Source organism: Mercenaria mercenaria, chromosome 16 (assembly GCF_021730395.1).
Source record: "Mercenaria mercenaria strain notata chromosome 16, MADL_Memer_1, whole genome shotgun sequence".
Classification (NCBI taxonomy): Eukaryota; Metazoa; Mollusca; class Bivalvia; order Venerida; family Veneridae; genus Mercenaria; species Mercenaria mercenaria.
Window position 1 is genome coordinate 27,938,824 of NC_069376.1, and position 15,633 is coordinate 27,954,456.

Consider the following 15,633-nt stretch of genomic DNA (forward strand, 5'->3'; position numbering starts at 1 on the left):
TCCCTTGCCTTTTTAGAAGTGTATTGTAATCACATGCTATTTGTTTAATAAAATATTGTTTAAACAAAATACAAATGTGTGGCTTCAACTTAAGATTTGATAAGTAAAATCTGCATCGGTATAGACGGATAATAAAAATTACACTTTTTTATATTTTTGCTTTTGTTTCTGATACTAGAAACGTGCATACCACTTTAACACAACAGATAACTAATGCGATCATCATTCCTTCCATTTATTTCCCATAAATAATACAGCACAACATAGTTTAACCGTCTTGGCATAAGCGACATTAGCTTTCAGATAGGGAAATGAATATTCGATCATTTGCATGCCTAGCGTGAAATCATCTTAAAAGATTCTTAAAACAGTTAGCAAAGACAACCGCAAATGTGTGGAATTTGCATTTGATATCGGATTATTCCAATATATTGTAAAGTCTTATGAGTGATTCTTCCGCCTTTCGGATGAAATGATGTTAATCAATGTATTTTCCTCTATTCTATGTAATGTATCTATTCAGTGTCACGTAACCATTCCTTGTCCACTAAATAGGTCATGCATTATATCACATAAACTACAGACTATTTCATCTAGAATAGGTTGAGAAATTGAGGTGGAATCAGCCGGAATCAGCATTAACGGTCAATGGATATGTTTTATACATATACAACTGACCGAGCAATTCATAAGTAGTTGAAATTGTTTGTACCAGCGTAGAGGTTCATGAATTTTGACTAAGGGTACCAAAGGGGTATAAAATGTTTGGCACACTGTACTATAAGTGTACATAATATTTAATTCAGTGTATCACATGCGGTGTATAACTTAATTTGACACCTAGCATACCATACGGCTACCCAAAACCTGACCCAACACACCATAGGAGATATATTACTTCTGACTCTGTGCACTTTCTGGGTTTTGGTGAACTTACAACTTTCCCGGACGAGTGATGGAAGTTATATTGTCTTTCTCATGCGTCTTTGTGCAAATCTTCAAAGGGCAAGGTCAAGGGAAAATGTTAATTTTTTTTTCTCAAAACACGTCCATTGAGGGTCGAGCTTTTCATATGTATATTAACGTCTTGATTTTTTGATCTCTCAAAAATTATATTCTAATTCGAGGTGTGAGAAACTGTCCGTCTATATTCATCTGGACCACTATCGCGCTGACACTCTCAACCCATGTCTCCCTATATATAGTTACCTCCGCTTATAAAATCAAATGAAACTGACAGTAATAATTATGTTACGAGTTCGAATATTCTGGAACATACTGGTACTTGAGGTTAACTTTGGGTTATAGGAGGTTAAAAAAGATTTAACAATAATCGGGACAAGGCTGTATTAGTGCAAACTGTAGCAGATCACGGTTATACATTTTGAAATATTTTTTTCCTCTCGTTAGTTCCGGCATGAATCTCAAATAGCCAAACATGTGGTAGTGACGGAAAGCAAAGCTAAGCTAGGAAAAGGCGTTGAAGCAAATCAGAAGCCTTTACATCAGTAAGATATTACATTTTTATTGAATGCTGAAGAATATTGTTTAATTTGTTAATTTACACTGAAACAATTTAAGGCCCAGTGAAAACTTTTCCGATTTAAATTGTAAATGAAAACCACTGGTGTCACTCAGGACATTATTTCGAATGTGGATCTCCTCCTAGGCCTAGACCTCTTGGTCTGACAGCTGCCTCAAATAATTATGTCTGCATTCTGGGTTGGGTTTGATTTCTTATAGTAGAAGACTTCATGTGAGGAAGTCATCAGGCTGACTTACGGAATGTCGGTGGTTCTACTCAGGTGCCCGTCCGTGATGAAAAAATGCTAGAAAGGGTACTGGAATCTTTCTCTACCATCAAAAGCTGGAAAGTCGCCATGTGACCATGTGCTGTGTCAGTGTAACCAAACACAAAAACAAAATCAAGTACTGCACAGGAAATACCTTGACAGTCTGAACAATCTCGAAGTAAGACAAAGAATCCTGGTAAGTATTAAGATTTACAGTTACATCCAAGGGAAGCCATTAAACGCATTTTGATCACAATTCAGTATGTTATTTGTCAGTGAATTTCTTTGTTTCAAATAATGAAAAAAAAATACAATAACATATTGCATAAAATGAACTGCCAACTCATAACTTTTGAACATTGGCTATAAAAATAGATTGATATATCTCTATTTTGCATGTTTTATTTTGGCACTAAAAACAACAACAACAACAAAGAAAAAACAGATCGTTTTACTTAGGTCACTTACTGTTCCAAGGCGGTGCGCCTATTTTCAACTTGGTTTTTGTCCGTTTCGAATTTTATGTTTACGTATATTGTCTTGCTTGGTGTTGGTGTTTCTCTGCACTTTACCCCCATCTCTCCTTTGCATTTACGCCCCCTCTGGTTTAACTATGACTGAGGTTATGTGCCCTTCATAAGTCTGACTGTTTTGTGTGTGTTTTCTTGTGTACGTGCGTGTTTTCGCTGTTGTGGTTTGCGGTGTAGGGAGACTACGTTTCTAGAGAATGGTTTTCCCTGTTGAATATTCATCCTTGCTTTTTCCCACTTTTCCCTCGACTTCCACACTTTTATCTAACCCTTACCCATTTTTGTAATTTAAATGTATACTTGTCGGATTTTAAGCAATCCGTCTGCTATATTTTTCCGTTACAGTTTCTTTTTGTTGCGGACCTACTTTGCGATGTATGGCTCTATGGCTGCCTTTAGGGTGCCCTGTTCTTTTGGGAAATCTTTCCTGACCGTTTTTCTTTTGTTCCAATCATTTATCATATTTCAGTTGCATGATCGCCCATTGTTTGGCGTAACAATTATGAAATATGCCTTTTTCACCAAATCATCTTTTACGTCGTTTGAATCTCTCCTGGTTAATGAACTCAATATGAACTCGCTATGCAAAACCATACTTGTAGTTGCACTACAATGCAGAATCGGTTTCCTGTTTATTTCATGCAAAGAATCTAAAGGGTATTTGATTTAATAGTTATTTGCACGAGCGACTAGCAGTTTAATGTAATAACTTTCGTAAGTTTAATTACACATTTTAAGATGACATGAGTTTTATTTACATAAAGTAATTATACCTTGGTAGCATATCAATGTCAAATTGATTAAGGTCGGCGACTTCGAAACCATGACGAAAGTTCGAAACCTCACTTTGGATGTAGAGAAGCAACACTTACGGAAAGCCAGTGGTTCTACCCAGGTGTCCAGTCAAGCCGGAAACAGCCTGGAGAGCAACTAGAGTCTTCATTCGCCATTAAAAGCTGGAAAACTCGCAATATGCCCCCCCCCCCCCCCCCCCCACACACACAAAAATAAATAGTCAATTTGAGCTAATGCAAATATTCTTTACAGAAGATCTAGTGTTTCCGCTCAATAACTGTCACTATTATACAGTATTTTGATAGTTTTGGTTAAATATATAATCATACCTAATGTAGTTACCAATAGATGCGCACAGGACTGAACTCTGTAACCCATGGCAACTAACCATGCGTGTTTTACGTCATTTCTGACGTGCTTTTACTCTGTGCCTTCTTAATAATTGTGATTAAATTACTCAAATCATCGAGTTCTTACCATTGCGTTTAGGTACATAAAAAACAAGTCATTAAACGGCTACGGCGTACCTTACATGGCTATTTGCACCCCTTATCTTGTGTTGGTATTAGGGATGTGTCTTTATATCATACGCTAGTAACAATGCGAAATGGTAAAATCTCCTACGAATAAAAAAAATCGTCGTTTACAGTTTTGGGTTTTACGAAATAATCCAATGAACTATAAATACGGGACCTGGTAAGGCGGATTGCCTTTGTTTTTAAGTCACTATTCTAGTTATCAAAGCACATGTACTATATTAAATGTTCCCCTATCGTTTTGTCATTTTGTCGTCGGAGGTGCCTTATAGTATGCCCCGTCCCCAACCCCGTTCGTCATCAGAATAGACGCTATGATAACCTTTAAGTTAAGATAGTTTTCAAGGCACTCGATAAATAAAGAGAAAAAAATATTCTGTTCTAGTTATAGCATTCCTATAATTCCATTTAAAACTAGTATTTACTTAACATCCTCATAAATGACATTTTCTGATATTATTTACTAACAAGTAATAGAGATAGACCCTAAAATTTTCATTGATAGTATTACATTAAATAAAGTCTAGAAATTGATTTTCAAGTCCTTGAAATAATCAAAAATGATTTCACAAATGTGAAGTTTATGATAGTTTTGTTAATATCAATAACAGAAGTTTTAATTTTTAATTTAAATTTGTGATCCACAAAGAATGACAACTCTTGCCTTGGGCCAGTACTTATAAGTAGAGATCTATTAGTTTACTTCCCTTGCAATTACACAATTGAGTGGAAAATGAAAACTGTTTTAGACACAATATCATACTTTTTTACACAACAAAATCATTTAAGATTTATTCATTTGTGTTTGATTTACCTCTCAAGACATGGTTCCTATGATTCTGTCAACTTACATATGGTAAAAAATTAACTTTTAACAAGCCAATAATAAAATGAAGTACCAGTAGGTAAATATTAGTGCAGATAATATAGTTTTGCTTGTATCAAAGTGTCACAATAGAACCACTTTTGTAATACAAAACACCTGGTAGGATTAGTAAAGGTGCAATTATATTGATCTCTATTTCCTATGCCTACAAGTAATTTAAGCACGATGTTTGTTGTCAAAATGAATTCCTTTTGCTGTCTGCGTGTGTCTGTTAGAGCACAGAACAGAACACACGTTTGCCGAATCAAAACGTTTGAAGGGAGACAAATAGAGTAAACATTATGGAATGATCATACTCCTAAGTAGTCACCCAAAATGTTTATTATAACAAACGAATAAATCAACAAACAGAAACAAAACAATCAAACATCATGATTAAAATATTTCGTCAGTTTAATTAAAATCATGTTAAACAATTAACAAAAATCAAATCATTGCAATGATACGAGACAATTTAAAGTCTTTACACTGTATTCATTTCAGTCAGTATCGGAATATAGATACATAAAAATTTATGACGGTTGTAATTTAGTTTCACATGTCAGTGCTGTCCTCAAATAAAATCAAAGCTCGCATACGACTTCGTCACAAAAGTGGGATTTTTTTCTAGCCTCAGAAAACCATTAGATATTATTCAAAACCTAATTAAGCTAAATATAAAAACACAGAAACCGCCGACGCAATGATATGTACTTCTTCATTGTATGAAGGCTGAATCAATCATCAGTTTTATTAAAGTATCATGCAATTATCAAAGTATATGAAAAAACGAAACATCCAGTATTAAACGCACTTGCAGTTTCGCACCGTTTCTTTTGTATGTTTTGATAAACGTTTGCAAAGAGGCTTTAATTAGAAAGACGTTCCTCTCATTTGCCACGATGCCATTTCACCAAAATGACCCATGTTTGTATTCCTGTTGTGTTTAATCGACACCATTGGAGTGTTTGGCGGCAACAGAACCGAAGGATTGAGCCCCTTATCATTGCCCCATAGACAAGGTGGGAGGGCGATGTAACCTGTTTCATCAAACTTGTCATGTGTAACATTACCCTTTCCGTAAACAGGAACCTGTCGGCAAAGTAACTCCATCTCGTGTCCGGTATCGTTCCTGTACAATTCCATTGAGATACAAGCTGGTGCATGGCAATGTCCGCCAGCGTATATTAGCCGGATGTTGCTGACGGTCCATTTAAACGTGATTGTGTGGACACACTCACAGTCGTCACCGTCTGGGCAAGTTCCGGTACATGTGGTTCCGGGAGAAGGAGTCTTTTCTGGCCAGTTAGGATAACCTATAATAGGCTTCCCTGGAAGTGCAAAGGCAGGAGGAATGTCGTATTCCCCAGCCCATGCCTCAGTCTGGTAGTAGATACGTGGGAGGTCGTAATGGGATACTTGCTCACCGTTTGCTTCATATACTTGAAACCAAAATCGAAACTTCATGTGATATCTCAAAAGTTCAGGCCTGATTGGCTGATCCGCATCAAGCATAATGCGCTTGTGTTTGCAGCATCGTAGACCACCAGCATACTGCTTTGAGTTGCATGTTGGATTTCTTTGACTAAGTAGGTCACCAGCAGGAGGTGGTACGCAATTTTTTGTAAATGTGTCACATGAAGTACCATTTGTTTCGCACAGTTTGCCAATACTACCCAAATCACAGATGCAGTTTGGTTCCCCTTTAGCCATCAATGCCAAAACCCCTGACGTTTTGTTCTGGTGATATGCAAACAATTGGGTTGATCCGATAGCGGAGATCATGTTTATCTGGGATTGTGCTGACGGATCGAACGTGTAGTATTTCATTGTTTTTCCTTTTAGGGGTCGTGTCAACATAACTGTCCTTATTCCATCTGCAACTTTGCTGGATACTACTGTAACACTAGTTTCCAGCGGATCACCGGGGCAGTGCTCAGCTTCACTTCCGCATGTACCAATCTGGCGTTCGTAAACTCCCGTCGAATTCACGATAATTGTATATGGAGAGTCAGCCATGTGACTTGCGTTGAATCCGATTCCAAACCAAACATTAGATGGACCGGAGATAGTGATCATTGCTGTTGTACTATTAAGATCAATGGTGGCCTTTGTTCCGATGTCAAATTGCAGAGTGCCAGATCTGGCGGATGAGGTAGAACATTGGGCAGAGCTCGGAAATCTATTGTATGTAACTGTCCATGTACCGTCCGATGAGGATTGTACTGTGCAACCATGTGGGACTGCATTTGTAGGAGAAGATACCGTCACCTTCTTATCTGCCTTAATTCCTAGCATTTCAACAGAGCTGAAACACTCAACATCACTCCCAACTGTTGCAGTTTTACAGGATGCCTGCGATACACAAGTGTAATGATGACTTACAATCTTTGTTTGTGCATCCTTGCCATATATTAACGGATCCCCACCATATCGACTGTTACATGGACATTCCAGTAATCCGGAGTAGGGCGATCCACCTTTCGGCATTCCACGTCCATATCTTGCTTGTTTGGGTTCAGGCCCCGGTACTGTGTGATCAGTACAGTTATGAATATCTTTCGGTGTAACACCACAGTCACGGTTCCTTGTATCTATCTGCATTGGGGTAATGTGCCACGTATTTGGAGAGTCAATCAACTGAGCATATCCGGTTGGATATCCGTGGAAACTCTTCCTTGACTCACCACCATTACCTTCGCTAAACATTTGACTGGTTGGTATGTTTCTATTAATGCGTTCTCCGACTGATGGTTTGTCTACGGCCATCCATTTCATTGGCGAACCGTGAGCACTTACGTCATTGGGATCTGGGTTAGGTATGCGGACCATTTCGGAATGATCTCCAGTCATCCAAGCCATATAGTGGTGGTTATATGCCCAGTTAATCGGAACGGAGACATCAGCATCAGGGTTGACGCCAGGTTGACCTACTGGCGATACCATGACCTGGTCTTGTTCGTAGCCTGTAATTGCCATGACTTTTCCTGAAAATATAATAAAGATTCTGTGTTAAGGCCATAACTATTCCTGAAAAATAAATATATTGAAATTAACAGACTTACTGTTTCATTTGTAAAATTCTCCACAGTTTTGCACTGACTTGGTAAAGTTGGAACATATCTAGAATTAAGAAAGGGTTTTGCTTTGTACAGTATTGTCCTACCAACCACCGTTCTACTGATTTTGTAAATTCGTATGTTTTGTCTACGGGTATTACTTTGTCTTTGTATATCTCTAAACATTTAGGGAAGTAAACATCAATGCATTAAGTTGTTTCTTTTTGTGGTGCAGCCTTCTGAGCGCCATTTGTATATTTTTCCTTGTTTTTTCATCTTGATGCGTTTAGTATTATACAATGGCAGCGATTAAATATCACTAACTTAACTAAATGCAATGTATCATGAAAGAACTCAATTGGAGAAAACATGCATGTTCTTCTTGTTCTGAGGCTGCTGCTGACTTTTCATTAAATAAGAAAAAAGGTCGCTGTATCACATTTGCTCGTCGCATATGTCGCCTGAAGATGCTGTACTTTGTTTTCCTCTATCAAACATTATACGAATAAATATTAAGTCATATGATTACCAATAGATTACACTGGATGTCTAACCAGTACTTTATGTACTCTCTGATAATTACCAGATGTCAAACAGAGACATGTCACCATAGAGGCACCTGTCAATATTGTTTCGGGAAAACTCATTCCCGAGAGTACCACTCTCAAATATTATACAGCTATCGCTTTGTGGTTAGTTGAACATACAGGACTGCTTGTGACTTGTAATAACAGCTTTGTTGTTTGATCATTTAACATTCTTATGAATAATACAGCGATACATTTGGATGAAGACTCATTAAAAGCATATTACTGGACGAATTGATAGGCAATATGTATTTTGGATGAATTCAATAATTATTATATTCTGTTTTGTAATGGAAAATTAATACATGATCTTTTCCATTTTATACATATTTTTTCTCATTAGAAATAGGAAAACAATACAGACGGGCATGACTTCATCGATAAAATTCATACAGAAATTTAACTAAATGCGGGTGTTTTTATAGACCAATGGCTTTTATCGTTGGTAAAATAATCGACGGTGACTTGGTATTAATGATAATCGCCGACATGAAGAGAGAACTACAATAGTTATAATGGTAAAATATTGACCATAACAAAAAGACTACAGAAAAAATCTTGTACCTTTAAACCTGTCGATGATTTCCTTTGGAAGAGGGTTGTTGCCTTGGTCTGTCCAGAAAACCTCCCCATAATGTGTGGCAATTTCTGGAGAGTATACATCGAAATATTCGTGACCTTTGCTTGTGTAATCATCATTGAATGGTACCCCCTGGTTTCCCCCACTTGCTACCAGGTATTTACCATTCATGTTGCCGCCGCTTGCGTGTCCTGAATAAAATATATAAAGTCAGTAACTTAACTTAACTTAACTTAACACTTAGAAAGTGATAGTATGTTTTTTATATAATTTTCTAAGGACTAACAATTACAATCGGTACGTTTTGAATTTGTATCTATACAGTTTCCTTTGCTACCTTAATATTGCAGTGTTTGTTCCGACAGAGTCAGAGGAGACGGGAGACAAAAGTGAAGCGTTTTTTGTTCAAAGAATTATTGCAAGTAACGGATACAAAATGACATATTTGGTGTTGGTGTACAGGGCAACTATGTAATTACCAGCTCACCTGAATAATGATTAAACAATAACCAATTTATTATCAAAATCACTGCTGCCCTCGAGCCTTAACTACTTGCAAGAGGTATATAAGCCTTAACTACTTGCAAGAGGTATATAAGTCTTAACTACTTGCAAGAGGTATATAAGCCTTAACTATTTGCAAGAGGTATATAAGCCTTAACTACTTGCAAAAGGTATATAAGCCTTAACTACTTGCAAGAGGTATATAAGTCTAAACTACTTGCAAAAGGTATATAAGTCTTAACTACTTGCAAGAGGTATATGAGCCTTAACTACTTGCAAGAGGTATATACATATGATATCAGTGTTGCATGTTGCAATGTTTATCATCGGGAAATTTAAAGAGGAATGCAATTTTGACGTAGGTTTTAATTAGACTATGCTTTTCATGCAAGCAAAGAACATCCCAACAATCTTAGCAACTCAGTACTTAATCTTAAATAGGACCCAATTAACTATCTACTTTTTCATTTTATAACCACTTCGCTTTATAATCAAATGCTATTGTTTATAACCCAGACGCAAGATAATAATTTCGTGTATAACCTAGTGCAAATATTTTGAAGGTACAAACGATATTATGTGTTATCAAAATAGAATTATGGATTTCAAAACATGACTACAAAGGAATGAGCCGATAAATTGGTGATGTTTTTGTTTACTTAACCCGTGTTCAATATAGGCTAAACTTAAAATACCCACAGTATACTGAAATGAATTTTTTATCTGTATGCATTTTTATTACATAGAATCAATGTATGTTGGTATTATTGTTGGGCGACATTTCGTCGTTATGACCCAATAAGGAGTTATATTTCTTTAGAAAAGTATACAATATATACTTGCCTTGCAGGAACCATAGCGACACCAGAGACAAGAGGGTTAGAAGGAACTTTGGTGATCCTAAATTAAAAAACAAAATACAGAAATTAATGAAACCGTCTGCTATTATTTTGCTAACTGCATTTTATATTTAAGTAACTCCAGATGTGAAAAAGTACTCAGATAACAGTGATAGTAGAGAATTTAATAAAAGCGCCATTTGTGTTGAAATATAACTGATACCAATATTACTGTGTTGTTTTACTGACATAAAAGCAGTTGACGTAACGAAAATATCGGTTAAAACAGAACAGAATGTTGACGCCATGAGAATTATTAAAATACAACAGTAAAACTGTTAAAATGGCAATAACGTGCATGTTTCTGGTTTGATATTGTGTAAGTCAATTTTCATTACACTGTCAAAGGTATTTTTAAAAGTTGACTTGGAAGTATTTAGCGCAAAACGAAAAAACAAAACAAAAAAAAAACTGAAAACACTTTTAATAAAACATTATATGTTTTAAGAGCTTTGTTTTAGAACTATAAGGATTAATTTTGAAGTTTCTTCGGTCAATGCAAAGTATTACGTGCACATATTTCTCACTAAATTCTTCACATTCATTCTTTCACGTTATTTAGCAAATTAAGGTAATTCTCCTCTGCTGCACGTATGATAAACCGGAAGTGATGGCATAACGTCATTTATCCGGAAAACGTAGAATAAAAGCCTAGATTAGGCGTATGGAAATGAAACTCAGTTTTTTTATAGATTGAAACTTGTGAGTAAATCTATTACAACGGCACTGTAACTATCTTTCTAAAGTTAAAATATGCTGTGAAATGTCTTAAAATTAGCTTGAAATTTGCGGTTCCTTTTAATCTTGGTCAGATTTCTCAAAAATAAGCACACAGACCTACGCATTTTATTTCACCACATTATAGGCCATATGTTTTTTAAACGATTGTGAGAAGTTTCATTAAAATCTACATTGTAGAAAAAATTCTATTTGCGGAAATGTTATAAAAGTTGTGATTTTTCCATAGACTCCCATTATGAAAAAAATTTGAGTCCTAATTTTTCAAATCAGTCTAGTAAAAGATCAAGAACACGACCCTATCGTTTTTATTTTCTGAGTTTTCTAAGTATATTCCGAAGTTTTGAAAAGTATTAGTTTAATCAAATTCTACTTTGTAGAAAAAATTCGATCCAAACGTGCAGAACTACCTTAAATTGGGAAAAAGTAATTGACGGAAGCAAAATAACGGGCAAAACACTGAGTCACAATAAATGACATCAATCCGCAAGGAAGACAAGGCAGTCTGAAAGACAGCTAAATCCCCCGCCACTGCTATGGATAGTGAAAGGGTAAACCTTTGATTTTAGCTGTGACCTTGACCTTGAACTGACATGGCTGACTCATGAATTCTGCACAACGTCTTGATGAGGTGATCATTTGACCCAAGTTTCATGAAAATCCTTCAAGGGGTTTAGGAGATACAGAGCTGAAACCTTTGACCTTCAGTTGTGACCTTGACCTTGAGTTGACATGGCTGACTCATGAGTTCTTGATGAGGTGATCATTTGACCCAAGTTTGATGAAAATCCCTCAAGGGGTTAAGGAGATACAGAGTGGACACCAAATGGAAGGCTCAAACCTTCGACCCTTAGTTGTGACCTTGACCTTGAGCTGGCATGGTTGACTCATAATTTCTGCACATCATTCTGATGAGGTAATCATTTGACCCAAGTTTTATAAAATTCCTTCAAGGGGTTTAGGAGATATAGAGCGGACACGAAATGGAAGGCTCAAACCTTTGACCCTAAGTTGTGACCTTGACCTTGAGCTGACATGGCTGACTCAGTTCTGCACATCGCTTTGATGAGGTGATCGTTTGACCCAAGTTTGATGAAAATCCTGCAAGGGGTTTAGGAGATATAGAGCGGACACAAAATGGAAGGCTCAAACCTTTGACCCTAAGTTGTGACCTTGACCTTAAGCCGGCATGGCTGACTCATGGATTCTGCACATTGTCTTGATGAGGTGATCATTTGACCCAAGTTTTATAAAATTCCTTCAAGGAGTTTAAGAGATATAGAGCGGACACAAAATGGCAGGCTCAAACCTTTGACCTTGAGTTGTGACCTTGAACTTGAACCGACAAGGTTGACTCATGGGTTCTGCACATCGTCTTGATGAGGTGATCATTTGACCCAAGTTTCATGAAAATCCTTCAAGGGGTTTAGGAGATATGGACCGGACACGATTTTGTTACGGACGGACGGAAGGACGGACGCAGACCATTCCTATAACCCCTCCGCCACGGCGGGGGATTAAAAAATGAAATAAAGGATGATGGTATTCAAAGTCGAAGCTACTTATAAATATTTATAATCGGTTGTTAAAACTGCCATTTGTGTTTAAATATGAATAATGATAATTGTACTGTGAATTATTTTACATGGAGCAAAAACAGATGACATCATCGAAATAACGCTCACAAAAGAATTTGATGTCACGATTTTTCTTGAACATACAGCAAAATGGCTATAGCTTTCTTCTTTCTATTTTGGCATTTTTCCATTGTGTTTGACATTTTCAATACTTCTTAAAGTTATTTAGGAGCTCTTCACGCAGACAGCCAAAACACAAGAAAAACAAAAAGAAATTACAGTTAATAAGTGTTTCTTTTTTGAGTGGTAATGTATTTGTATTTTCTAGGTTTAATGTATGATATATTACATTTGCAGAATAATGTGCAAATTTCTCACAAGATTTCAATTTTCATGTGATTTAGTGCATTCTATGCATGCTGAAAAGTCAGACAAACGAAAATGAGTAAAACAATTAATAAGCTCATGCATCAAGATAATCAATTCAATAAATGAAAAACAACTAGCAACATGATACCTTTTGAGGACCAAGAGCAAACAATGAATAGTACAGCAGCAACATGAGTAATATAAAGAAAAGGCCAACAATGAAATAATACAACCAAAATGCAAACATTAAGTGACATTAATCAGCTAATGAGATTAAACAGTCAATATATTTTCGTTAAATATCCAGAAAATAGTACACAGAATACAGCTAAATTACATCAGTTTGATGAATTTGAAGCAACAATGAATGAAAATGCAGGCAAAAAGAACGCATACAATAATCTGAACATAAATTAAAGAATGTTTTAACCAGATCAATTAATGCAACACGACAGGACACAAAATGAAAGCGATTAATAGCAAAATAGAAATATAATACAATTTTGAGCATGATAAGTGCAATAAAGTCATTTACACCACAACCACTAAAATGAAATAAATAAAAAAGAATTGAAAAAAAAAATACTGCAATAAATTTATAATCTTACCAGTCAAGCCTGCCATAGCTAGACTCTGATCAAATATGGCAATATTTTCCTCACTTCAATTTTTAAACCCAGATAACAGCCGAAAAGATGACCCAAATTTCTTAATTTAATAGGCAAATCCATGATGAACCCTTTAAGGCCGCAAAGTAGAGATAATCAAGCAAAAACCTAGTGTCGTCGGAATGTTATTATCTCTGCACAATTTGTAAATTTAAAAATAAAAATAAGTATGGTTGAACTTAAAGCACTACGGCCTAAATATTGCATGGATTTTATTTGAGTGCACTCATAAAAGACTAATTTGCCCAGAAAAGCTTAATATGTCTTTAGCTCCAACGACATAGTTTATATACTTACGCGTCAATTTTGTGATATGTAACGAATACATTAACTGTTTTGCATAAATAGTGCCTGCCTCTAAGCCTCAGAGTACAGATGTCATGCAGCTAATGTTACATGTGTTCGGTTGATAGTAAAAAAATAGAGGGATCCTCACTGACTTTGAATCACTTATCCATTCCCTTGCGGCTTTGAAACCACATGTAGGGCGTAGAATTTGGGTCTTTGTTATAGTCACTGACTTTGAATCACTCATCCATTCCCTTGCGGCTTCGAAGCCATGTGTTGAATTTGTTATATAAAGAAGCTACATACATCTATCTGGTTTACGGATGGTTTAGGGTTCTACCCAGGCGCCCACCGATGACCGAAATGATGCACGGAGAGGCCCCTTAATGTCTTCTTCTACCATGACCAATATCTGGAAAGACGCCATATGATCTACAAATGCGTCGGTGTTACGTTAAACAAAACAATATTAGAAAGAGCAAAGTAACTATACAATTTATAACAGACATTCCAGGATTACTTCATGCCATCATGCAGGCTGAAAACAAGGAATTTCAAAGAAGTTTCGATATGGCTCTGTCCTTACCGACGTCCACCTGTCTGTGAATTTGAAGAAACAAAATACAGTCAACCCTATCTGTTATGACCAGTCAAATATATCTAAATGTCTACTTCCTGCAAGCAATCTTTGATTTATGTTTTCATGTTGATAATCATTTTAGATAGTTTATGTTTGTTTCCGCATTATCTAAACACATCATCATTCGATTGATTTGAAATAAACATGTATATTTACAGTAAAATAACCTTAACACCATACCAAGGGCAATACACATTAAAAAGTAACCGTGCCAATGTAATAAAAACGGTTGCTGCCAGAAAGTAGTAAACAGAATGAAATTTACATTTCAGCATACATTTCAGAAATCTTGTTTCTGTGCCTAGTTTTGTAATCTGCCTAAGCACGTTATCTATTTTCGACAGTTATGAACATAAATATACTTACATTTCAGCATTTTAAAAACCTTGATTTAATTTCTGATTAAATTCATATGCCATACATTCGCTCGAGCATTAACTTTACAGCAATGTCGCAAATTGCATTATATGTATAAAATGCAGTTTTTTTTTTCTGATATTATATGCATGTGATCAGAAATCCTTTCAGGTTTTGTCGCACTTGGCAGGTCACGTTGCTCTACTTAGAAAGTATGGAAGTGCAGGTTTGTAAATAGACTGGCATCAGTCGTTAGAGTCATAAAATGTAAAGCACTGGCCATAAGATCAATCCTCTCTGATACCACTTTCTGAAAAAATTTACCATATATCTTGCCTCTATCTCTGTTGAGATGAGCCTAGAGAGAAAATGTTTTTCTGAGAAAATATCAGTGTCAGTATTGAAGAAACTAATATTATTACAGATTATTTGATCTCAACAGACTTTGTAAGTCTAGTTTGTAAATAAATCATTTTGTTTTCAACGCAAAAGTCTAATGGATTCGAAACAAAGTGATAACGAGTAGTGTATTAAACAGCTAAATGATGACCACTTAAAAGCCTTTTGTTTGGGAGAGATAATATGCGTATATCACTGGAAACACACAAAGCCGGATTTGAAAATAAGATGAAAAGTTCAATGCAAACCAATCTGACAAAATACAAGCTGTGATATATGTTTTTATTGCTAGTGCATGGTTTGTCGGACGCTTTACTTTGATTGAACTAAATCTGGAATTGAAAAACCTGTCACCCTTATAAACTTATATCTACATATTAGATTTACTAATATACTCATTCCAGAGAAGTATAGAGATATAGATATTTACAAACAATGGACACTTGTTT

The 15,633-nt window shown here is 35.9% G+C and overlaps 1 protein-coding gene across 1 annotated transcript; it reads right to left on the minus strand.

The window, feature by feature from the left end:
* Window positions 1–4,915: 4,915 nt before the first annotated feature.
* On the minus strand, window positions 4,916–13,540 carry LOC123540595 (uncharacterized). The gene is made up of 4 exons (XM_045325769.2): window positions 13,441–13,540; window positions 10,093–10,149; window positions 8,730–8,936; window positions 4,916–7,506 (listed from the first exon to the last, which is right to left on the minus strand). Exons 1-4 carry the CDS (start codon window positions 13,454–13,456, stop codon window positions 5,393–5,395), a joined length of 2,394 nt encoding a protein of 797 aa, XP_045181704.2. The 5' UTR covers window positions 13,457–13,540; the 3' UTR covers window positions 4,916–5,392.
* Between the last annotated feature and the right edge of the window lie 2,093 nt (window positions 13,541–15,633).